The 26,746-nt window shown below is 37.2% G+C and overlaps 3 protein-coding genes across 11 annotated transcripts in view; all 3 read left to right on the forward strand.

Moving 5' to 3' along the window:
* SLC6A16 (solute carrier family 6 member 16) overlaps positions 1-725 on the forward strand; it is a 40,703-nt gene extending 39,978 nt beyond the window's left edge. For 7 of the 8 annotated variants that reach the window (XM_072771661.1, XM_072771665.1, XM_072771678.1 and 4 more), the window contains one exon: positions 102-725. In XM_072771661.1, the coding sequence (XP_072627762.1) occupies positions 102-323 (222 nt within the window). In that variant the 3' untranslated portion in view covers positions 324-725. The remainder of the gene's footprint in view (positions 1-101) is intronic. The other variant, XR_012005298.1, reaches the window with a different exon arrangement.
* The window catches only part of LOC140602354 (orphan sodium- and chloride-dependent neurotransmitter transporter NTT5-like), a 95,034-nt gene that overhangs the window by 18,449 nt on the left and 49,839 nt on the right, over positions 1-26,746 (forward strand). The gene's annotated exons all lie outside the window — the stretch shown is intronic.
* Positions 1,761-26,746, forward strand: part of LOC140602385 (orphan sodium- and chloride-dependent neurotransmitter transporter NTT5-like) — a 34,998-nt gene continuing 10,012 nt past the window's right edge. Inside the window, exon 1 of one of the 2 annotated variants that reach the window (XM_072771845.1) lies at positions 1,761-1,848. The gene's annotated coding sequence lies outside the window, so the exon portion shown is untranslated. Of the gene's footprint in view, positions 1,849-2,415; positions 2,437-26,746 lie in introns of those variants that run through there. The other variant, XM_072771857.1, reaches the window with a different exon arrangement.

The following is a 26,746-nucleotide window of genomic DNA, read 5'->3' on the forward strand; positions in this document are numbered from 1 at the left end:
GACTCCCTAAAGATTCATTAGTCCTCTGCCCTGGTTCCCCTCCCACCCTTCCCTTTTCTGGGAACCTCAATGTTCTGAACTCCTTTCCCATTTTTCCACAGTCAAAAGAGGTCCTTCGACAATACCCATCATGGGCACTGCTTGTGATGATTGCCCTTTTTCTCATTGTCATCCTCCCCATCCCCACATATTTTGTATACTGCCTCGCCCACAGGATTTCCTTCACTTCCACAAGCCAGGGCAAGCCTATAATATCCTTCAAATCCTTACCCTTAATCCAGCCAAAACCCAGTAAAGAGGTCCACAAGGAGGAAACCCTCTAAGGTGAAATCAAGTTGGTGGTCATCCTGTTGTGTGATTGCTTAACCTCATTCATTCGACATCACACATTCCTGGAAACAGCATAATAGGCAACTCCTAATACCAATTTGCAACTGTTGATGTCCTCCGACCCAGAACTGCTTTTAATCCTGAGTAGAGGCATTATTTGGTGGACTCCCGGGGCCTCACTTTGCAGCCCCCTCCCAGACCCCATCCTCCCTGGTTACTACTGTTCATTGTGTTTTCCCCATCTCTCCCTCAGTATATATATGCCCATTATATATATATTGTCAGTAATGCCTACCAAACCTGCTTCTTGACTGGTCTGTCCAGCTTCTGAAAGGGAGCTGGAGGAGTAATGCTGTTGGTCAATAAATCAGTCCATTGGGACTCCTAGTACTGGGTGTCAGCAGATTATTTTTTTCTATAAATGTCTTTTTGGGGATCCCTGGGTGGCGCAGCAGTTTGGCGCCTGCCTTTGGCCCAGGGCGCGATCCTGGAGACCCAGGATCGAATCCCACGTCAGGCTCCCGGCGCATGGAGCCTGCTTCTCCCTCTGCCTATGTCTCTGCCTCTCTCTCTCTCACTGTGTCCTATCATAAATAAAAAATAAAAATTAAAAAAAAATTTATAAATGTCTTTTTGTCCCGGAAGTCCTTTCTTTTGAGAGGCAAATGTCCAGTCCAGGGTTCCTGCCCTCTCCTTGCCATGGCAAATTCAGATGCTCTGAATAAAGCCTTGCTTTATCCAGGGATTGGCCTTTAGCAAAGACAAACCTGGGAAATGATGGCTTCAGCAAAGATGGAAAGAATATTAATGCACTTGCTAATGGGACATGGTAATCCAATAATGAGTCTAAAAATTATTTTTAAAAAGAGGTTTCAAGACTGTGAATTGACACACAACCAGTTTAGGAAACTACCAAATCATAGTGCTGAGCCCACCAGGGCCCCATATCTGCATGGTAGGAGACATGCCAGGTTTTACTACAGGGCTAAATCAAATGAATTTGCCTAGTGGGTGATGACTGAGTGGGTCTCTCAGAACTTGTGGGAGGTTGACTCCACAACTGAGCTGAAATACTTCTCCAAAAGGAGATGGGGTCAGTCAGTTGATGACTGAAGATGGAAGCTGTGCCTGAAGGTGGTTTGGATTCCAGAAGATCCAGGGAATGTGTTTCCCTGAAATGCTCAGAGATCTCAGTATCTGGGATTGCCTAACTACCATAGGGTGACGGACTCAGCGTAACTTTCTGTGACAAAAGAAGAAAAAGCAGACATCCCAACACTGGCGGGTGAGACTCTGGGGCGTGGGCCTGGTGAATGGGAAGAGGTGAGGTCCTAAACGTCTTTGGACCTCTGAAGTTTCTCGCTGCTCAAGCTCCGAAGATTGGAGGACTGGACTGGACGTGAACCTCCGGGTCATCACCCATTGGCTCCTGTACCTTGTAGCCCCGCCCCCGCTCTCCTTCACCCCACCCCCCATCCAAACGATCTGTCTACCGGAAACCTGGTGCTATTGAGTCGGGTAAGGTTAAAAATCCGAGAGGAGACAGTCACCTCATTATCAGATAGTCTGAGTTTTAAACCTCCTTCCTTTGGGGTGTGCAAGTATTCATCCCCCTTTGTGCCCCTCATCCGGTCTCAGCTTTGGGAATGGAACCTGTGGGAAAGGGATTGAATAGAAGGGCTTACCGGATAAACTGATGGGAGTGGAATGAAGCTCTTGGTGTGTCTCCCCCCTCCTCCTAAATTTTTATCTTCTCTGGCCACTTGTTGAATGTCCTTTGGCACCTAACCGCAAGACTGTTTGAATTGTGAATATCTCACGTTGCCGTAGGGGCTACTGATTATAGACAGACTGATTCCTATGGTAGGTTCTTCTCTCCATAACTCTAGAGGTCTTTACTGTCCAAAGTTGGATTTCATAGCTCCTTTGTGTGTGATGAGATTTTCTTTTGCACTGCTCTTGGGAATCTCTGGCCTTGTTGGATAAAATGGAGCCTGGTCCCTTGTAGGGTATCTTACACGACTTCATTTTCCTCACAAGAATGGTATGAGATATTGTCATCCTTAATTTTCATCAGGAGACCTGGAAGAAAGAGGGATTCCCACGGTGAGTCAGGAATAGCCTGATAAAGATTCTCGTTTTGTGGCTTTTAGTCCTTTTATTTCAGAAATGCCCAAACATACACAAAAGAATAACTTAGTGAATTCCTTTGTACTCATCACCCATCTTGTAACAACTCCTGACCAATCTGGTTTCTTTTTCTTTCCTCCCACTGCAGACTTCCCCATTATTTTGAAGCAAATCCCAAATTTATCCTTTCATCTTTATTTTTTTTTATCCTTTCATCTTTAGATATGTCAGTACTTAGCTCTAAAAAATAAGAACCCTTAAAAAAAACCTGACAAAACTATTATCACACCTAAAATAAATAATTCTTTAATACCATAAAATATCCAGCCAGTAGTAAGATTTTCCAGGTTGTCTCATTTTTTGTTTTTCTGGTAGTTTTATCTTTTTTTAAAAAAACAATATTGTGTTTTTGTAACTCCTTTTTTTTATTTTTATTTTATTTTTTTTATTTAATTTTTATTTATTTATGATAGTCACACAGAGAGAGAGAGGCAGAGACACAGGCAGAGGGAGAAGCAGGTGCATGGAGCATGGATCCTGGGTCTCCAGGATCGCGCCCTGGGCCAAAGGCAGGCGCCAAATCACTGCGCCACCCAGGGATCCCTCCTTTTTTTTTTTTTTTTTTTTTTTTAAATAATAATCTCTACACCCAGGATGGGGCTCAGCTCATGACCCCAAGATCAAGAATCACATGCTTTACTAACACCAGCCAGGTGCCCATTAAAGCTTTGTTGAGATATAATTCATATACTGTACAATTCACCCATTTGAAGTGTACAATTCAGTGGCTTGTAAAATATCCCAGGTTTTTGTATCCATCACCATAGTCAATGTCAGTACATTTTCATTATCCTGAAAAGAAACCCCACTCCATTTGCTGTCACCCCAACTACTCTGGCCTCCAATCTCAGCCTTAGACAGCCACTAATCTACTTTTGGTTTAATAGATTTGCTTATTCTGGACACTTCATATAAATGAGATCATACAATATGTGTAGTCCTTTGTGATTGGCTTCTTACACAGCATAATATTTTCAAGCTTCACCCATGTATAGCATATATCAGAATTTTATTTCTTTTTATTGCTGAATATTCCATTATAGAGATATACTACATTTTATTTATCCAGTTATCAGTTGATGGATATTTGGGGCGGTTTCCACTTTGGGGCTATTATGAATAATGCTGTTAAGAACATTCGTGTAAAAAAAAAAAAAAAAAAAAAGAACATTCGTGTAAAAGTTCTTTGGATGAACATATGTTTTTATTTCTTGAACATATATATATTTAAGAGTGGAATTGCTTGATCATATGCCAACTGTATGTTTAACTTTTTTTAAAAAATTATTTATTTATTTATTTATTTATTTATTTATTTATTCATGAGAGACAGAGAGAGAGAGAGACAGGCAGAGGGAGAAGCAGGCTTCATGCAGGGAGCCTGATGTGGGACTCCAGAATCATGCCCTGGGCCAAAGGCAGGCGCTAAACCGCTGAGCCACCCAGGGACCCCCTATGTTTAACTATTTGAGAGACTGTCTCATAATTTTTTTAGATTGTTTGAATCGTCATCCAAATAAAATTCATATGATGCAGTTTGTTACTGTATCCATTGGGGAATCTTTTAATCTATAGCTCTCCTCTTTTTTTCCTCTTGCAATGCATTTACTGATGAAACTGGGTTATTTGTCCTGTAGTTTCTAACCATCTGGAATTTGCTGATTGCCTCCCTGTGGTATCATTTAATACACTCCCTACTCCCTGGATTTCTTATAAATTGGTAGTTAGGTCAAGAGGTTGATTAGTTTTAGGGTCAATATTCTGGCAAGAATACTTCATAAATGGTTTTATATGGTTCTATCAGGAGGCAAAAAATGTCTGGATGTTCTTTCTTTTTGTGATGTGAACGGCTATGGATGGTCATTGTCTAGATACACATATTTATTAAAGATTATAAAATGGTAGTATTGTAACCATCATTCCTTCTTTTTTATTAGCTTAATTTTCTAGTAATATTAATTATTAGATTAATTAATTACTAATATTTCTAATAATATTAAGTAATATTTTTAGTAAGAGAAACTTGCTAAACATTTGTTACCCAAGTGTATGTACAGTTTGTATGAGAAAGGCGGAATACACTTTCTTTCCCCTTATTAACCAGCTTAAAAAATGAACTTATTGCTTAATATTCCCCCAAATAATGATCATTGGGTTTTTTCTTTTTAGTATCTCTCTGGACTCACAGATTTAAATATTTGATATATTTTCATCCATTGCAGCTATTATCTTTTTTTGTAATATTTTTAATTTATTTATTCATGAGAGACACAGAGAGAGAGAGAGACGGAGACATAGCAGAGGGAGAAGCAGGCTCCATGCAGGGAGCCCAATGTGGGACTCGATCCCAGGACTCCAGGACCACGCCCCGAGCCAAAGGCAGCTGCTCAACCGCTGAACCAACCAGGCATCCCAATTGCAGCTATTCTTATTGATGCTCAAACCATCATTTTTGGCATGTGGGAGCATCTTCAATTTAACTCCTGAGTCCTTTCCACAAGACCACAATAGTAGTTAATAATTTCTATCTTTTCTGCTTTGACTGTATGGTCCAGTATTAATTTGTACATTATATACCCCAGATCTGAAATCAGCTATTTTCCTAGGATATCTAGTTTCTTTTGTTGGAAAATGATATTTAGAGATCACAATTTTGTGCTAGGGGTGTTTATTGCTATGCATTGGTCATGTTTCTAGGCCTTTTCAGTAGATACAGCTAGGAAATAGTTTCCTGAGATAAAACATGTTATAAATTCACACTCATTTTTTCAATTTAAGTTCAGGATTGTAGGATTTTTACTTAGCTTCTCAGATCTTTCATTTACATATTTTCATGTGGTCTGATGCTCCTTATGTTCATTTCTCAACTAGAAGTTGGTGCCCATAAGCCCTCACCCTCATCATTTGCCAAATGAGCTCATCATTGTCTCCATCAATTTTCCTATTCCCAAGCCTACAAATCCATCTGTGTCTCCACCTAGGAAGTAAGGCATGTGAACCCAGAGCCTAGGCAGGCAAATTGAGGCAAAAACTCAGTTTTAGGACTTTGTCTGGTAGAGTTTGTAGACATCTAATATGGAAATGCCCGTATGTCTTCTCACTGATTTAGGTGTCCATGGCAGCACGACCAGTCCCAGACTCACTCACTGGTGGGAGTATCATTGCAATCTCTGTCTGAAGGGGCTTCTTGGCCTGGTGGGAAGAACATAGCATTTGGAGACCAAGAAATATGTTTTTGTTTATTATATCAAATCCTTAGGTAGTTCTGTGACCCTTAGCAAATCAGTTCTCTCTTTAGCCTTAGCTAATTCTTATCTGTCAGATGGGGATGGAGAAATAATCCCGCAGATTTCTTGGGGGAAATTAGATTGTCATTCATAAGGGAATGATTCCAAGATTAAAGAGCTGGTATAGATGATAGAGTGCCAAGATTCTGTAATTTTTCTCTAAATCTGTGCATTTACCCAGATTTTATACATAGATGTTAGACACTCAAATATTCCCCACTATAGAAGATATTTTAAGTTACTAGAATATAAGCTTTATTAGAACGTAAGCTCCAAAAAGGCAGGAATTTTGTTTGTTTGCTACTGTATCCATATGGCTAGAACAGAGTCATATTTCCTTCCAGGTCCAAGTAGGTAATTAAATATTTGTTCAATGGATAGATTAATCCAAGAAGTTTATATTTTATTTATTTTTATTTTTTAAGAAATTGATTTTTTTCAAATAGGTAAAACAGTTTTAGGTCTGGGTGTGAGAATGTGAGAATTCTCCACTTTATACATTATTTCTCCCTTAACTAGAAAAAACCCAGTGCAGGTGAGTTATGCATCCAACTCTTGGTTTGGACTCAGGTCCTAATCTGAGGGTCGTGAGATCAATCCCCCCCCCCAATCTGGCTCCATGCTCAGTGCAGAGTCTGCTTGAGATTCCCTCTCCTTATTTCTTTGCCCCCCCACTGACACACTCTGTCTCTAAAATCAATCAATCAATCAATCAATCAATCAATCTTTAAAACACACACACAACCTTTGAGTAGTCTGAGGTGGTAGAGCATAAATATGAACAGATTTTGTTTTTCCCCAAGCACTGTGCTTACCTTTATATTGTTGATTTTATTTTGCTGTATTCCAGATCCCTTAACTTCTGATCATTTTCATTCATTAAAAATCCAGTCTAACATCTACTTTAAAAATCCAATCTCATCTGACTCAAAGCTTCTTCACTCCCATCCATGGACAGGCTTGTGACTCAAGGGACCTGAAATGGAACAGAGGTGGTCTCTTCTTTTATTCTTCCTTCTCTTTTGACTCATCTCCTCCCCCTGTTCCAAGCCTGTGTTTCTCACCACAAGTCCTCCAATGTTTTCAAACTTAAGAAATACCCCCTCCTTTCCTCAAACCTAAATCTTCATGGAGGAAAATAAGGGACAATCATCTCCAGCTTTACTGCAGACATGACTACAATCATCCCTTGTTGGGGAACACAGACTCGCATTTATGCTCTAGTGTGTGGGAAGAATATGAATTGTGACTTTCTTGTGGAGGCTTCCATGTGAATTCTCTTTGGACAGACTAATTCCCTGACACAGGAGATTTGACTCTAATCTAGCCTCCTCCACCTCTCATATTCTATTCCAGAAGTTAGCCTTCTTGGATAGTGTACCTGCTAATGACTTTAAGCGGAATTATTTTCCATGGTGCCTACTTGACCCATAGGGAATGCAGGCATTCTTGTCACCATGGCCCTGGTCAAGAAACAGAACACCATCAGTACCCAATAAGGTCCCATGTGCCCACATCCTAACACCACTACTTCCCTCCTCTCTAGAGGAAATCAGTGTTCTGACTTGTAGGGTAATTATTTCCTTGCTTCTTTATTGTTTTACAGCCTATGTATGTAACCCTATATTGTTTTGCCTTACTTGTTTTGGAGATTCTCTCTTCTATCTGTTTAAAGCTACAGTAACTAAGACTGTGAGGTAAATATGTAAGGATATTACAAAATGACCAATGAAATAGAACAAAGAACCCAGAAACAGACCTATGTATATATGGAGCTTTAATAAATGGCAGAGCTGGCACTGCAGACAAGTAGGGAAAGAAAATTCTGTTAATAAATGGTGCTGATACAATTGGATATCATATTTTAAAAAATATATTTCAATTCATCCTCACACCTTTAAAAAAATCAACCTAAGGTAAAGACTTAAATATTACAAAGCAAAAATTTGAAAATTTCAGACAATATATAGAATAGATATATATATAAACTGTACATATATATACTGTGTGTGTATATATATACATATATACATATATACATATACAGTTATATATACACATATATGTGTGTATACATAGACATACAGTTAAGTATAAGGGAATTATCCCAAGATTAAATAGCTGATATCTATAAATATTTATATATCTGACATATATCTATAGAGAGATTTATCTTTGTTTTAGTTACTTTAGTTACTTTAGCTTTGTTATAAATCTTGATATCTTCCAAAGAAGATTATAAATCTTTATGGGACACCTGGGTGGCTCAGCAGTTGAGCATCTGCCTTTGGCCCAGGGTGTGGCCCTGGAGTCCTGGGATTGAGTCCCGTATAAGGCTCCCTGCATGGAGCCTGCTTCTCTCTCTGCCTGTGTCTCTGCCTCTCTCTCTCTCTGTGTCTTTCATGAATAAATAAATAAAATCTTAAAAAAAATTATAAATCTTCAAAAATATCTTCATTTTAAAATCTTTTTTAAATTGAAGTATAATTGACACAAAAGGGTTTCATTATTTTTATTTTTATTTTTTTATTATTTTTTATTGGTTTCATTATTTTTAAATTTAAATTTATATACAATAAAATTCACTGAGTGTATAGTTCTGACTTTCAACAAATACATATAGAGTCATGTAACTAACACCACAGTCAAGATACAAAACAGCTCCATCACTCACAAAACTCTTGTGCTGCCTGCCCCTTTGTAGTCAAATCCTATCTCCACCTTTAACCCCTGGCAACCAGTGATTGGTTCTCCATCACTATACTTCTGCCTTTTCCAGAATGTCATTTAAATGGAATCATACTGTATTTAGCCTTTTGAGTCTGGCTTTTTTCACTTTACATAATATATAAGAAATTCATGGATGTTGAATGTATCAATATTTCATTCATTTTTACTGCTTATTGCATTCTATGAATATACCACAGTTATCTATTATTCAATAGTTGAAGGACATGTGAATTTTTCCAGTTTGGGCAATCATGAGTAAAGTAGCTATAAATGTTGGCATACTGGTTTTTGTGAACAAAACTTAGGAAAATACCTAGGGGTGATATTGCTGGGTTATATGGAAAGTGTATATGAAAAAGTTTAACTTTTTTTTTTGTATGTTTAACTTTTTAAAGGAACTATGACTCTCTATGGCTATACCATTTTGCATTCCATTTTTTGACATTTTTTTATTGTGGTAAAATACATATGATGCAAAACTTAAACCATCTTAACCGGTTTTAAGTGTACAGCTTAGTGGTATTAAATACATTCATAGTGTTGCACAACTGTCACTACCATCTTCCTCCACAACTCTTTCATCTTGTAAAACTGAAACTCAAAACATTAAACAGTAAATCCTTATAACCTACTCCCCACAACCCCTAGAAATTACCATTCTGCTACTCGTTGTCTCCATGATTTTGATTATTCTAAGTACCTTATATAAGTAGAATTATACAATCTTCGTCTTTTTGTGACTGGCATTATTTCACTTAGTATAGTATCCTCAAGGTTCATCCATGTTGTAGCACATGTCAGAATTTCCTAACTTTGTAAGATTGAATAATATGTCATTTTATGGCCGTGCCATGTTTTGCTTATCCATTTATTCCTCAATCGACACTTGGATTGGTTACATGTTCTAGGTATTTTGAATAATGCTGCTATGAACATGGTGTACAAGAATATCTTTGAGACTCTGCTTTCAATTATCTTGAGTATATAATTAGAAGTGTAATTGTGCTAGATTATATGGTAATTCTATTTTTAATTTTCTGAGGAACTGCCTTACTGTTTTCTACACAGAAGCTGTACCGTTTTTTTATATTGCTACCAACAGTGCACAGGGGTTCCAGTTTCTCCACATCTCCACCAACACTTGTTATTTTTTTCCGTTTTTTTTTAATTGTAGCCATATTAATGGATATGAGATACTATCTCATTGTAGTCCTTTGCCCATTTTTTAATCAGATTGTGGAGTTCTCTATATACTCTGGATATGAATCCCTCATAAGTTATACGATTTCACTAATATTTTCTTTCATTCTGTGGGGTGCGTTTTTACTCTGTTGACATTATTTTTTGATATACAAATTTGAAAATTTTTCATAATATCTAATTAGTCTATGTCTATATATAAATATATATATTTATTTAAAGATTTTATTTATTTATTTGAGAGAGAATGTGTGAGCAAAAGAGAGAGCGCAACAAGCCCGGGAGAGAGGCAGAGGGAGAAGCAGATTCTCTGCTGAGCAGGAAGCCCAACACTGAGCTCAATCCCAGGACCCTAGGATCATGACCTGAGCCAAAGGCAGGAGTTTAACCAACTGGGCCACCCAGGTGCCTCTAGTTTAGTTATTTTTTTGTTGTTATTGCCTATGCCTTTGGTGTCATATCCAAAAAATCATTGCCAAATCCAGTATAATGAAGATTTTGCTCTATGTTTTTCCTAATAGTTTTATAGTTTTAGGTCTTACATTTAGGTCTTTGATCCATTTTGAGTTAATTTTTATATATGGTATTAGGTAGAGTCCAACTTCATTCTTTTGCATGTGGATAATGAGTTTTCCCAGTACCATTTGTTGAAAAGATTATTCTTTCCCTATCAAATGGTCTTGGCATCATTGTCAAAAATCATTTGATTATGTATGCAAAGGTTTCTTTCTGGTCTCTCCATTCTATTTTATTGGTTTATATGTCTGTCTTAATGCTAGTCCCATGTTATTTTGACTGCTGTAGCTTTTGTATGCTAAGTTTTGAGGTCAGAAAGTATGAATCCTCCATCTTTGTTCTCCCTTTTTAAGATTGTTTTGGCTATTCAAGGCACTGTGAGATTCCACAGAAATTTTCTATTTATATATTTTAAAAGCCACTGGGATTTTGATAGGGGTTGCGTTAAATCTGTAGTTTGCTTTGGATAGTACGAACATCTTAACAACATTGTTTTTCAGCTCATGAATATGAGATATGTTTCCCTTTATTTATGTCTTCTCTAATTTTTAAAAAAGATTTTATTTATTTATTCATGAGAGACACAGAGAGGCAGAGACATAAGCAGAGGGAGGAGAAAGCTCCCTACAGGGATCCTGATGTGGGACTTAATCCCTGGACCCCGGGATCACGACCCAAGCCAAAGGCAGAGGCTCAATCACTGAACCATCCAGACGCCCCTTGTCTTCTCTAATTCTTCAGCAATATTTTGTAGTTTACATTGCACGAGCCTTTCAGTTCTTTTTGTTAATTCCTAAATATTTTATTCTTTTTGATGCTACCATAAATGGAATTGTTTTCATAATTCCTTTTCAGATTGTTCATTGTCAGTGCATAGAAATGCAACTGGTTTTTGAGTGTTGACTTTGTATTCTGCTACTTTGCTAAATTCATTTATTAGTTTTAACAGTTTTTAAACATAGCATCATTTGAGTTTTGCACACATAAGACCATTTTATCTACGAACAGAGGTAGCTATTACTTCCTTTACACTTTGGATGGCTCTTTTTATTTTTTATTTTTTGGTGATGACATTAAAAATTAAAATGCGTCCAGGCGTCCCAAATATCTTCTACATTTAAAGAGCCAATCATGGGGATCCCTGGGTGGCCCAGCGGTTTAGCACCTGCCTTCAACCCAGGGCATGATCCTGGAGTCCTGGGATCCAGGCCCACATCAGGGTCCCAGCATGGAGCCTGCTTCTCTCTCTGCCTGTGTCTCTGCCTCTCTCTCTGTGTCTCTCATGAATAAATAAATAAATCTTTAAAAAAAATAAATAAAATAAAGAGGCAATCATATCAAGTCTGCCATCGGCTCAGGTCATGATCCCAGGGTCCTGGGATTGAGCCCTGCATTGGGCTCCCTACCCCACAGGGAGCCTGCTTCTCCCTCTTCCTCTGCCTGCTACTCCCCTACTTGTGCTCTCTCTCTCTGTCTCTGCCAAATTAATAAATAAAAATTTTAAAAAAGAGTATGTTGTTTAATTTCCACAATTTTGAGTGTTTTCTTTCTTTTTTTTTTTTTATTTATGATAGTCCTACAGAGAGAGAGAGAGGCAGAGACAAAGGCAGAGGGAGAAGCAGGCTCCATGCACCGGGAGCCTGACGTGGGATTCAATCCCGGGTCTCCAGGATCGCACCTTGGGCCAAAGGCAGGCGCCAAACCGCTGTGCCACCCAGGGATCCCAATTTTGAGTATTTTCTAGTTTTACTTTTGTTATTGATTTCTAACTTCACCCCTTTGTGGTCAAAGAAGATATTTTATATGATAACCACCTCTTAAAATCTGTTGAAATTTAATTTGTGGCCTAATTTATGATCTACACTGGAAAATGTTTCATGTGCACTTGAGAAGAATATATGTGCTGTTGTCATTAGATTGTATTCTGTTTATGTTTGTTAAATCTAGTGGTTTATTGTGTTAAGATCTCTGTTTCCAGATGGTAGTCCTGTCCATTATGGTAGGTAGAGTAGGGTATATAAGTCCCCAGCTGTTATTGTAGAACTCTTTCTTCTTTTAGTTCTATTTATTTTTGCTTCATGTATTTTTTATGATCTGTTTTTAGGTGTACAAATACTTATAATTGTTACATATTCTTGCTGTATTGAAGCTTTTGTTAACATATAATGTCTGTCTTTATTTCATAAACTTTTTCAGTTTAAAGTCTGTTTTGTCTGATATTAGTATAGCCACCGTACTCTCTACTTTTATGGTAAATCTCTTTCCACCCTTTTAATCTATTTGTATCTTTGGATCTAAAGTGAGTCTCTTGTAGACAGAATATAATTTGATCATGTGTTTTTATCCATTCTGAAAATATCTGATTTTTATTAGATAATTTAATCTATTTACATTTAAAGTAATTACTGATAAGAGATTTACTGCTATCATTTTGCTACTTGTTTTATTTTTTTAAAGATTTTATTTATTTATTAGGGAGAAAGAGACAGAGATAGCTACAGAGAGCATGAATGGGGAGGAGAGGCAGAAACGGGCTCCCCACTGAGCAAGCAGCCTAAAATGGGGTTCAATCCAAGACCCCAGGATCATGACCCAAGCCAAAGGCAGAGGCTTAACAGACTGTACCACCCAGGCACCCCTGCTATTTGTTTTCTATATGCCTTATATCTCCTCCATGCTTATTTCTTTATTACTATCTTCTTTGGTGTTTGTTTTTTTTCTTTTTGTAGTAAATGTTAAAATTCCTTTCTCATTGCATTTTCAGTATATTTTATAGCTATTTTCTTTATGGTTACTATGGCGATTACATATAACATCCTAAAGTTAGAACACTCTAATTTGAATCCCCACCAACTTAACTTCAATAACATAGAAAAATTCTGCTCCTTTATAGCTCCATCACCACCCTTTTTGATTGATAGTCACAAAATTACGTCTTTATATATTGTATGCCCCCAAACAGAAACTATTAATTCATTTCAATCCATTAGTATCTTAACTTATGTAGAAAGCCAAATGTGGAGTTACAAACATAAGTTATAATACCAGTTTTTAGACTAGTAATTTTTTAAAATGTATTGGTTTCAATACATCTCTTGAAATCATCTCTTTCAGGGCACCTGGGTGGCTCAGTCAGTTGAGCATCTGACTCTTGATTTCAACTTAGGTTGTGATCTCAGGGTTGTGAGATTGAGCCCCGGGTTGGGCTCTGTGCTCAGCAGGGAGTCTGCTTGAAATTCTCTCTCCTCCCTCTGCTCTCTTTCTCTCCCTCTCAAATAAATAAATAAATAAATAAATAAATAAATAAATAAATAAATAAATCTTTTTTTTTTTATTGGTGTTCAATTTACTAACATACAGAATAACACCCAGTGCCCGTCACCCATTCACTCCCACCCCCCGCCCTCCTCCCCTTCTACCACCCCTAGTTCGTTTCCCAGAGTTAGCAGTCTTTACGTTCTGTCTCCCTTTCTGATATTTCCCACACATTTCTTCTCCCTTCCCTTATTTTCCCTTTCACTATTATTTATATTCCCCAAATGAATGAGAACATATAATGTTTGTCCTTCTCCGACTGACTTACTTCACTCAGCATAATACCCTCCAGTTCCATCCACGTTGAAGCAAATGGTGGGTATTTGTCATTTCTAATAGCTGAGTAATATTCCATTGTATACATAAACCACATCTTCTTTATCCATTCATCTTTCGTTGGACACCGAGGCTCCTTCCACAGTTTGGCTATCGTGGCCATTGCTGCTATAAACATCGGGGTGCAGGTGTCCTGGCGTTTCATTGCATTTGTATCTTTGGGGTAAATCCCCAACAGTGCAATTGCTGGGTCGTAGGGCAGGTATATTTTTAACTGTTTGAGGAACCTCCACACAGTTTTCCAGAGTGGCTGCACCAGTTCACATTCCCACCAACAGTGTAAGAGGGTTCCCTTTTCTCCGCATCCTCTCCAACATTTGTTGTTTCCTGCCTTGTTAATTTTCCCCATTCTCACTGGTGTGAGGTGGTATCTCATTGTAGTTTTGATTTGTATTTCCCTGATGGCAAGTGATGCAGAGCATTTTCTCATATGCATGTTGGCCATGTCTATGTCTTCCTCTGTGAGATTTCTGTTCATGTCTTTTGCCCATTTCATGATTGGATTGTTTGTTTCTTTGGTGTTGAGTTTAATAAGTTCTTTATAGATCTTGGAAACTAGCCCTTTATCTGATATGTCATTTGCAAATATCTTCTCCCATTCTGTAGGTTGTCTTTGAGTTTTGTTGACTGTATCTTTTGCTGTGCAAAAGCTTCTTATCTTGAAGTCCCAATAGTTCATTTTTGCTTTTGTTTCTTATGCCTTCGTGGATGTATCTTGCAAGAAGTTACTATGGCCAAGTTCAAAAAGGGTGTTGCCTGTGTTCTTCTCTAGGATTTTGATGGAATCTTGTCTCACATTTAGATCTTTCATCCATTTTGAGTTTATCTTTGTGTATGGTGGTGAAACAGAGTGGTCTAGTTTCATTCTTCTGCATGTGGATGTCCAATTTTCCCAGCACCATTTATTGAAGAGACTGTCTTTCTTCCAATGGATAGTCTTTCCTCCTTTATCGAATATTAGTTGACCATAAAGTTCAGGGTCCACTTCTGGATTCTCTATTCTGTTCCACTGATCTATGTGTCTGTTTTTGTGCCAGTATAAAAGGATGGGCTCTGTGCTCGGCAGGGAGTCTGCTTGAAATTCTCTCTCCTCCCTCTGCTCTCTTTCTCTCCCTCTCAAATAAATAAATAAATAAATAAATAAATAAATAAATAAATCTTTTTAAAAAAGAATCTTTTTCAAGTAGAAAATAAAAAATTGAGTTACAAACTATTATTACAACAATACTAGATTTTATAATCAAACCATGATTTACTTTTTTTGAGATCTTTATTTCTTCATATGGCTCAAGTTAGCTTTTAGTGTCCTTTCATTTCACCTGCAAAACTCTCTTCAGCATTTCTTTTAGGCAGGTCTAGTAGTAATGAGCTCCCTTAGATTTTGTTTATCTGAGAATATTGGAATTTCTTTTTTTTCCTTTTCCAATATAAGCATTTAGTGATATAAATTTCCTTTTAAACATTGTTTTAAGTATAACACACAAAATTTTACATGTTGTATTTCCATTTTAGTTTAGTTTAGTGCAAAATATTTTCCAATTTCCAGTTTCCCTTAACAATTCTTCTTTGACCCATAGGTTGTTATTATTTTTTTTAGTGGCGGAACCAGGACTAAAAAACTGGTCTTGTTTGTTTTTTTAAAAGATATTATTTTTTTATTTATGAGAGACAGAGAGAGAGAGGCAGAGGCATAGGCAGAGAGAGAAGCAGGCTCCCTCCAGGGAACCTGATTCAGGACTTGATCCCAGGACCCTGGGATTACACCCTGAGCTGAAGGCAGACTCTCAACTGTTGAGCCACCCAGGTGTCTGGACCCATAAGTTATTTTTAATTGTGTTGTTTAATTTTCAAACATGTGGAAGTTTTAAGGCATTTTTGTTTTTTTATATTTCTAGTTTAATTCTGTTATGGTCAGAGAACATACTGTTATGATTTTATTTTTTAAAATTGTTATGGCTTGTTTTATGGGCCAGGATATGATCTTTCTTGGTGGATGCTGCATGTGTTTGAAAATAATGTGTATTCTGCTGTTGTTGGAGTATCCTAAAGTTATAAATTAGATTGTATTATCGATAATGTTATTTAGGTCTTCTATGTTCTCATTGATTTTTTGTCTGCTTGTTCTATGAATTACTCAGGAAAAATGTGGAAGTTTCAAAATATAATTGTGGGTTTTCTGTTTCTCCTATCCTTTATATCATTTTTTGCTTCATGTATTTGGAGCTCTGTTTTAAGGTGTATATACATTCATAGTTGTTTTGTCTTCTTTGTGAATTGACTCTTTTGACATTATGTAATGCCTTTCCTTATCCTTGGGAATTTTTTTAAATTTCTGAAATCTGCTTTGTATATTATCAACCCAGCCACTCTAGATTTGTTTTGATATTTGCATAGGATATTATTTTCCATCCTTTATTTTTAAAACCACTTTATTGAGATAATTTATACATCATAAAATTCACTCTTTTAAAGTGTACAGTTCTGGAGCACCTGGGTAGCTCAGTTAATTAAGCATCTGACTTTTTATTTTTTTAATTTTTAAAAAGATTTTATTTATTTATTCATGAGAGACACAGAGAAAGAGGCAGAAACATAGGCAGAGAGAGAAGCAGGCTCCATGTAAGGAGCCCGATGTGGGACTCAATCCTGGATCACACCCTGGGCGGAAGGCAGGCTTCAACTGTGAGCCACCCAGGTGTCCCTATTTTTTAAATTTTAAGTAGGCTCTATGGCCAATGTGGGGCTCAAACTCATGACCCTGAGATCAAGAGTTGCATGCTCTACCATCTGAGCCATCCAGGTGTTCCAAGCAACTGACTCTTGATTTTAGCTCAGGTCTTGATTTCAGGGTCATTAATTCAAGCCCTGAATTGGGCTCCATGCTGGGTGTGGAGCCTACTTTAAAAAATTGTTTTTAATTTAAAAAATGAAGCATACAGTTCTGTAATTTTTAGTATATTCAAAGAGTTATGCATTTATCATCGCAATGTAACTTAAGAACATTTTCATCATTTCCTCAAAAACCTATCCTTTCACTTTTAACCTATTTATATCATTATATTTAAAATGGATTTTTTGGGATCCCTGGGTAGCGCAGCGGTTTAGCGCCTGCCTTTGGCCCAGGGCGCAATCCTGGAGACCCGGGATCGAATCCCATGTCCGGCTCCCGGTGCATGGAGCCTGCTTCTCTCTCTGCCTGTGTCTCTGCCTCTCTCTCTCTCTCTCTCTCTCTGTGTGTGTGACTATCATAAATAAATAAAAATTAAAAAAGAAAAGAAAGAAAATTCATACTTTAAAAAAGAAATAAAGTGGATTTTTTTGTCTGTTTGGTGGACAGCATATAGTTGGATCTTCTCCCTCTGCCCCCATACCTGGTAGTCATTATTTTTAAATTGATCTCAGACCATTTACATTTAACATGTTATATATATTAATATATTATTGCGGGACACCTGGATGGCTCAGCAGTTGAGCGTCTGCCTTCAGCTCAGGGCGTGATCCTGGAGTTTCGAGATCCAGGTCCCACATCGGGCTCCCTGCAGGGAGCCTGCTTCTCCCTCTGCCTGTGTCTCTGCCTCTCTCTCTGTGTCTCTCACGAATAAAAAAAAAAATATATTGCTATTCTCAGATCTAGGGTTACTATTTTATTTATTTATTATATATTTATTTGTTATTTTTGTTTTCTATTTGTCATCTCTGTGTTTTGTTCCTCTGTTTTGTCTTTCTTGCCTTCTTTTGACTTACTTAAGTATTGTTTAGTATTCCATTTTTACTTATCTATTGGCTTTTTAGTTATATATGTTTGAATTTAGTTTTTAGTGGTTGTTCTAGAACTGATTAAATTATGCATATCTGGGATCCTTGGGTGGCGCTGCGGTTTAGCGCCTGCCTTTTGCCCCGGGCGCGATCCTGGAGACCTGGGATCGAATCCCACATCGGGCTCCTGGTGCATGGAGCCTGCTTCTCCCTCTGCCTGTGTCTCTGCCTCTCTCCCTCTCTCTCTCTGTGACTAAAATAAATAAATAAATAAATAAATAAATAAATAAATAAATAATACCTTTAAAAAATTATGCATATCTAATTTCACAAGACTACTTGAGCTAATATTTTATCACTTCAAGTAAATATAGAAGCCTTATAACCTTATGGGACCCCTCCCCCATATATTATACTTGTCATAGGTATGATGTTTATATACATTAAAAGCCTCCTCAAACAATCATAATTTTTTTCTTTCAACTGCAAACATTTTTTTAAACATTTTGTTTTTTATTTTTAAAAAGATTTTATTTTATTTTGAGAGTGAGCATGCAAGCAGGGGGGGAGGGGCAGAGGAAGGGTGGGAGAGAGAGAGAATCCTAAGCAGGCTCCACACCCAGTGTGGAGCCCAATGTGGGGCTCTATCTCATGACCCTGAGATCATGACCTGAGCCGAAATCAAGAGTCTGATGCTTAACTGACTGAGTCACCCAGGTGCCCTTAAAGATTTTATTTTTAAGTAATCTCTATGCCCAAGATGGGGCTCAAACTCACAAACCCGAGATCAAGAGTCACATGCGCCACCAACTGAGCCAGCCAGGCACTCCTCAACTACAAACATTTTGAAGTCTTTAAAAGGAGAAAAATAGTCAATTTTACTTATCCCAATATTTACTATCTCCCTTGTTCCTCTCTCATTCCTGAAGTTCCTACCTCTCTTCTAATGCCATTTCCTAAAACCCAGAGAACTTTCTGTAGGCTTTCTGTTAGAGCAGGTCTGCTAGTGAGGGATTCTCTTGTAGTTTTCCTTCATCTGAGAATATTTTTATCTCACTTCATTCCTTTTTTTTTTTTAAAGATTTTATTCACTTATTCATGAAAGAGAGAGAGAGAGAGGCAGAGACATAGTCAGAGGAAGAAGCAGGCTCCTCACAGGGAGCCCAATGTGGGACTCGATCCCCAGACTAAGAGCACAACCTGAGCCAAAGGCAGACGCTCAACCGCTGAGCCACCTAGGTGTCCCTCTCACTTCATTCCTGAAGGATGTATTTTTTCTATGGATATAGAATTATGTGATGATACCGTTTTTTTCCTGTTAGCACTTTAAAGATATTATTCCACTGATTTCTGGCTGCCATCTTTTCTAATGAGAAATCCATACCATTCTGATCCAGCCTTTTATGTAGTCTGTTGTCTTTGTTTGTGTACCTTACAGATTCCTCTCTTTTTTCCATTTAGCAGCATGGTTATGATATAGATGAACATGGTTTTATTTCCATTTCTTTTTCTATTTAGGATTTGATGAACTTCTTGAATCTGCGAATTTCTATATTTCACCAAATTTGGGGAGTTTTCAATCATTATTTCTTGAAATATTTTTTTCTTCACCAATCTCTTTCTCCTTCATTCTTGGGCTTTTAATTCTGTCCTATAGGTTCTAAGGCACTGCTTATTTTATTTGCAATCTTTTTTCTTTCTGTTCTTCAGATTGGATAATTTCTGGTATGCCTGGCTTGCTCAGTTGGAAGAGCATGGGACTCTTGATCTTGGGGTTGTGAGTCTGAGCCCCACATTGGATGTAGAGATTACTTAAAAATAAAATCTTTTTTTTTTAAAGACTGGATCATTTCTAATCTATCTTCCTGTTCTATCTAATTAATTTTTAGATTTTAAGTATTTTACTTCTTGGCTATAATATTTTCATCTGGTTATTTTTTATGGTTTCTATTTCTCTGCTGAGAACTTCTATTGTTCCATTAATTTCAGGAGTTTTCACCTTTACCTCACAGAGTGGTTATACTATTTTTTTTCTAATAAGCAAAATGGCAGAATAAGAGGTCCTCAGTTCACTTCCCCCTATACAAACAATAATCTGGCAGCCATCCACGGACAAAAGTGCCTTTGTCGGAGCTTTGGGATTCTGGTAGGAAATTGTGAAACCCCAGGAAAGCCCAGGGCTAAGGAAAACTGCTTTGAGAAGGCAGGCTCTAATCCTGGTGATAGGCCAACCAAATGTGATCCTGGTTCAGAACAAAAATCACCTCACTTCTTTATGGACTTGGCTCCATCCCTGCTTGGTTACAGTCCTGCAACCAGTTCCATCCACAAAGACTCCAGGAGGAGCCATGGTCATCCTTGCCCCATTAAGGGCCTCTGAGCCATGGACCCCATTGCAGATCCTTTAAGCATCCTTGTGACCCAGCTGCAGCCCCATTCTAACTGCCAGTCTAGTGTTAGACCTGCCTGCACAGGGGCCCTATGGGAGACATGCTCCTGGTAACAAGTCTTGCCAACCTTGGTTCTGACTTTGGATCCTGAAGCAACAGTTCTATGACCTGGCTTTAGCACTGATCTCAGTGTTGCCTATCCGGGGATCTAGCACTGCCTGTCTGTGCTCCTCATAGCAGGCCTGCCAACCTCAGTACCAGCTGTAGACTCCAAAGTCAGTCCCAGCTATGTATCTTGAAACGGTCCTGAGATTGAGTGCCACTCCCTTTCTGCCATGGTTGGGGGCAGTTCTGACCACCCAGGGAACTGGCGACTGACATGCCCCTCCAAGCCTCCAGTGGCAGGTCTGCTGACTCAGTTCTTGACTACAGAACCTGAAGCAATCCTGTGACCCCACTCCATTCCTCTCTACCACAGTTTCAGAGTCAATCTTTCCACCCAGGGAGTCACCCAGGGACATGGTACAAGTGCAGTGGGAGCTACACCCATCTGTGCCTGGTAACAGGCTGATCTGTACCTGCTGTCTGAGGACTTGACTGGGGATTCATTTTACAAGGCTAGCATTACCCTGATATCAGAGCCAGACAAGCAGACTATAAGAAAAGCTAATTATAGGCCAATATATCTAATGAACATAGATGCAGAAATCCTCAACAAAGTACTAGCAAACTGAATTCAGTAACACATTTAATTAATTTAGATTAAGTTAAATATACTTAATTTAAAGGAAAAAGGAAAATTTAATTTACTTTTTAAAAATATTTATTTTTTTACTTTTTAAAAATATTTAATTGTTTTTTTCTGGAACTCAGTTCAAATGAATGCAAAGAGTCTCTTCTGTATATCATTTAATGACTTATTAAGTAGTACTGGTGAAAAACGTCAAGCTAATTAAGATTTTTAGGTCACAAGACTTTTAGATCATACATTATGATCAAGTAATTTTTATCCCAGGGATGCAAACATGATTCAACATATGCAATCAATAAACATGATATACCACATTAACAGAATAAGGGATAAAAACCCTATGATTATCTGAATAGATGCAGAAAAAGTATTTGACAAAATTCAACATCATTTTATGATAAAACCTCTCAACATATTAGGTATAGAAGACATGTACCTCAATATAAAAAAAGCCATATATGACATGCCCACAGCTAGCATCATATTAAAGGGTGAAAAGCTTAAAGCTTTTCCTCTAAAATCAAGAACAAGATAAGGATGCTATTTCTCACCATAATTATTCAATGTAGTACTGGAAGTCCTAGCCAGAACAATTAGACAAGAAAAAGAAATAGAAGGTATCCAATTTGGAAAGGAAGAAGTAAAATTGTCTCTGTCTGCAGATGACATGATTTTATATACAGAAAACCCTAAAGACTCCTCAAAAATCTGTTAGAACTAGTAAATGAATTCAGTAAAGTTGCAGGATACAAAATCAACATATAAAAATCAGTTGTATTTCCATACACTAACAGCCAACTATCTGAAAAAGAAATTAAGAAGACAATCCCATTACATCAAAAAGAATAAAATACTTAGGAATGAATTTAACCAAAGAGGTAAAAGATCTGTACACTGAAATCTACTAAACATTGATGAAAGAAACTGAAGAAGACACAAATAATTAAAATAGTGCTATGTTCATGGATAGGAAGAATTAATAACAATATGTGTCAACATGTCAATATAACCCTAAATGATCTATAGATTCAATGCAGTTCCTATTTTTATAGGGACGATATTTCCAATGATGATTTTTCAGAGAAATAGGAAAAAAATTCTACAATTCGTATAAAGACACAAAAGACCCTAAGTAGCTACAGCAATACTGAACAAGAAGAACAAGGCCAGAGGCATCTCACTTTCTGATTTCAAATTATTCTACAAAGCCATAGTAATCAAAACAATATAGTACTGGCAAAAAAAAAAAAAAAAAAAAGACACATGGATCAATGCAACATAATAGAAGGCCCAGAATAAACCCACACCTGTTTAGTCAACTAAGGTGCCAAGAATACACATGGGGGAAATGATATTCTCTTCAATAAATGGTTTTGGGAAAATTGGATATTCACATGCAAGAGAAAGAAATTGGATTTTTGTTTCAACCATACACAAAAATCAACTCAAAATTGGTTAAAGTCTTAAAATGTAAGACCTGAAACTATAAAACTCCTAGGAAAAAAGCATATGGGAAAAAGTTCCTTGATACTAGTTTCGACAATGTTTTTTTGGGTTTATGATACCAAAAGCACAGGCAACAAAGGAAAAATTAAACAAGTGGGGCTGCATCAAATTAAAAAGTTTCTTAACAGAAAGGGAGTCAACAAAATGAAAAGGCATCCTATAGAATAAGAAAATATTTGCAGGGGATCCCTGGCTCAGTGGTTTAGCGCCTGCTTTTGGCCCAGGGCGCGATCCTGGAGTTCCGGGATCGAGTCCCATGTCTGGCTTTCAGCATGGAGCCTGCTTCTCCCTCTGCCTGTGTCTCTGCCTCTCTCTCTCTCTCTCTCTCTCTATGTCTATCATAAATAAATAAATAAATCTTTAAAAAAAAGAAAAAAAAGAAAATATTTGCAAACCATATATCCATAAGATGTTAATAGCCAAAACACATAAGGAACTCCTACTACTCAGTAGAAAAAAAAATATAAATTAAAATTAAAGATAAAAATGGGCAAAGCACCTAAATAGACATTTTTCCAAAGAAAACATACAAATGCCAATAGGTATATGAAAAAGTGCTGAACATCACTAATGATCAGGTAAATGCAAATAAAAAACAAGAGATCACCTCATACCCTTAAGATGGTGATTATCAAAAAGTCAAAAGATGACAAGTCTTGGCAAGGATGTGCAGAAAAGGGAACACTTACACACTGTAATGTAAATGGAATATAAATTGGTATAACCATTATGGAAAGCAGGATGGTGGTTCCTTGAAAATTAAAAATAGAACTATCATATGATCCAGAAATCCCACTTCTGGGTCCATGTCCAAAGGAATAAAATCAGTATCTTGAAGAGATACCCACACTCCAATGTTCAATGTAGCATTATTCACAATAGCCAAGATATGAAAGCAGCCTGTGTCCATCAACAGATGATTGGAAGAAAATGTGGTGTACGTATGTATACAATGGAATATTATTTAGCCTTAGAAAACAAGGAAATCCTGCCATTTCCAACAACATGGATAAAACTCAAGGACATTATACTAAGTGAAATAAGCCAGGTACAGAAAGACAAATAAATGCTGCTGATATCACTTATATGTGATATAGTTGAACTCCTATAAAAAAAGTTGAACTCCTAGAAACAGAGAAGAATGGTTACCAAGGAATGAGAGGTGGAGGAAATGCAGAGATGTCTGTTGGTCAGAGAGTACAAACTTTGTTACAAACTGAATGAGCTCTGGAGAGGTAAGGTGGAACATGGTGACTATAGTGAATAATAATGTATACTTGAAATTTGCTAGAAAAGTAGACTTAAAGTCTTCTTAACACACACACACACACACAACTGTGAGGTGAAAGATAAATTAACTTCAGGGGGTGATCATATCACAATGTATATATATTTCAAAACATTACATATTATGCCTTAAATATATACATTTTTAATTTTTCAAAAAAGATTTTGTTTATTTATTTATGAGAGATACGGAGAGAGAGAGGCAGAGACACAGGCAGAGGGAGAAGCAGGCCCCATGCAGGGAGCCCCTCGTGGGATTCGATCCAGGGTCTCCAGGATCACCCCTGGGCTGAAGGCAGCGCTAAACCTCTGAGCCACCGGGCTGCCCAATATATACATTTTTACTTGTCTATAATACTTCAGTAAAGCTGGAAAAATATATGCACTTTTTAAAATAATAAAGCCTTGGGATGCCTGGGTGGTTCAGCGGTTGAGCATGTGCCTTCGGCTCAGGGCCTGGTCCTGGGGTCCTGGGATCAAGTCCCACATCGGGCTCCCTGCAGGGAGCCTGCTTCTCCCTCTGCCTGTGTCTCAGCTTCTCTCTCTCTCTCTCTCTCATGAATAAATAAAATATTTTTAAAAATAATAAAGTCTTTAAAAATAAATTCTGTCATCTGGATCATCTCAGGCTTGACATCTGTTGATTGTCTTTTCCCTTGGGAAATGGTCAGATTTTTCTGTGTGTGTGTTTAAGTAATGAATGATTTTAGATTGTATCCTGGGAATTTTTAATATTATAGTGTGAACTGAGGGTCATGTTAATATCCTTTTTAAGTCCTGTGAAGAATGTTGAACTTTTTTTTGCTTATTTTATCAGGCAAGGAGCCTGGGTAGCTTCAGATGGCAGGTGCTGTCATACCTTCTGTGGATATTGGTTACAATGTCGGTTCAATCTTCAAAGCTTTTGCTGAGCTATTTGGACTAGCATGTGCTATCCTGGGGTCAATCTATGATTTGGGCAGTGGTTTATATCATTGTTCAGTTTTCAGAAACTTATTGCACTTCTTCACATTTGTTCCCTGCTTGTGTAGTTCAGAAGTGAGCCTCTGAGGTGAGAAGGGAAAATTGGTATTTCCCACCCCCCACTTGCCCAACTCTGGTGCATAGGAGCTTCTGGAGTTTTTGCTGTTGGTGCTTGTTGAACAGGTCTATGATTTGGCTTATTGGATCAGGAGAAAGGAAGGAAAAGGAATATGAAATTCACCCCCCCCATTATAAGTCATTATTCAGGTTGTAACTTAAATCTTCAGTCTGCTTTTTTTTTTTTTTTTCAGTTTGGTTTTCAAAGTTCTCTCAGGTTGTTGTTTCTTATATTCTATTTTAGCTGTCATCAGTAGGAGAGACTGGCTGTGTATCATTACGTTACTCCATCTAGGCCAGCAACAAAGAACAAAGAACTAGTAGTGGCTGTCTTCATTATATTCAGCACTTTATTCTTCTATATAAATTGTAAAATCTTGTTAGCTTTCATGAAAACTTATGTTGAGACTGATTGGAATTTCATTGAATCTATGAATCAATTTTGGGGAGGCATTCCATCCTTATAGTATTGAGTATTTATATTCATGAACATGGAACCTTTCTGCATATTTAAGGTCTTAGTTTAATGTTTAGGTTTATTTCTTGATGCCATATAGTTTTTATTGCTGTTGTGAGTGCTCTTTCTTATATTTATTTATTTATTTATTTATTTATTTATTTATTCATTTATTTTTATTTTGCTCTTTCTTTTTTAAAATCTACTTTCTGTTTATTATTACTGTATAGAAATCCGGGGGTTTTGGTTGGTTTGTTTTCCAATTTTCATTTTTAAGATAAACTTTTTTTTTTAAAGTAAGCTCTACGCCCAGAGTGGGGCTCAAACTCACAACCCAGAGATCAAGAGTCACATGCTTGGGCAGCCCCAGTGGCGCGGCGGTTTAGCGCCACCTGCAGCCCAGGGCGTGATCCTGGAGACTGGGGATCGAGTCCCACATCGGGCTCTCTGCATGGTGCCTGCTTCTCCCTCTGCCTGTGTGTCTGCCTCTCTCTCACTCTCTCTCTCTCAATGTGTGTCTCTATGAATAAATAAATAAAATCTTTAAAAAAAAAGAGTCACATGCTCTACCAACTGAGCCATCCAGGAACCTAAGATAAACTTTCATTAAAGTATCACATATTAAAAAAAAATAAGTATCACATATTGATGTGTACACAAATCATAATTATAGTTAGATAAATTATCACAATATAAGTACACTATCCTGCCTTCTGACACCAAGAATTTGTCTTGCCTCTTCTTGAACTTCATATAAGTGAAATTATATAGTATGTTCTGTTCTGGGCCTTGCTTCTTTCACTGAAAGTAATATTTCTGAGATTCATCCAGTTTGTTGTACATATCAGCAATTCACTCTTTTGTTGCATACCCATTATATGAATATACTACCATTTATCCATTTTACTCTTGAGACTTGTTTCAAGGTTTGGGCAATTATGAATAGTACAACTATTAGCATTCTTGGATATGGTTTTTGCTATACTTATGTATAGATTTCTGTTAGAATATCACTTGCAACAAATTATAAAGTATGATACACACACAATGGGTGTTATATGCAACTGATAAATTATCTGAGTGTAGAACACTACATCTGAAAAAAATATGAAAGTATTTAAAGTATATAGATATGTTCAACTAGCTTTCTGAAGTAGTTATACCAATCTATGCTTCCACCAACTGTGTATGTGAGTTCCAGAAGTTTCTGCATGTGCCATCATTTGATTTACAGACTTTTTCATATTAGCTCATCTAGTGAGTATATAATGGTTTCATTGTGGTTTCCTCTCAACATTTTATTATGAAAAAATAGGCATGCAGAAAAGTTGGAAGATTTATACGGTGATCATCCATATACCCATCAACCTAGGTTTTACCATTAACATTTTACTCTATGCAACTTATCAGATATAAGATATATATTCATCTGTTCTTATTGTGGTTTTATTTACATTTTCTTCGTGACCAGTGAAGTTGAGTAATGACCACCATTTCCAGTGGTTATCAATTTATATATCTTCTTTAGTATATTGGTAAGCTTTTTAAAGCTTTCTGTTCCCTTCCTTTCTGTTCACTTTTTAGCTTGTCTAGTTTTTCTAATTTATTTGTAGGT

The sequence above is a fragment of the Canis lupus genome, chromosome 1 (assembly GCF_048164855.1).
Source record: "Canis lupus baileyi chromosome 1, mCanLup2.hap1, whole genome shotgun sequence".
Taxonomy (NCBI): Eukaryota; Metazoa; Chordata; class Mammalia; order Carnivora; family Canidae; genus Canis; species Canis lupus.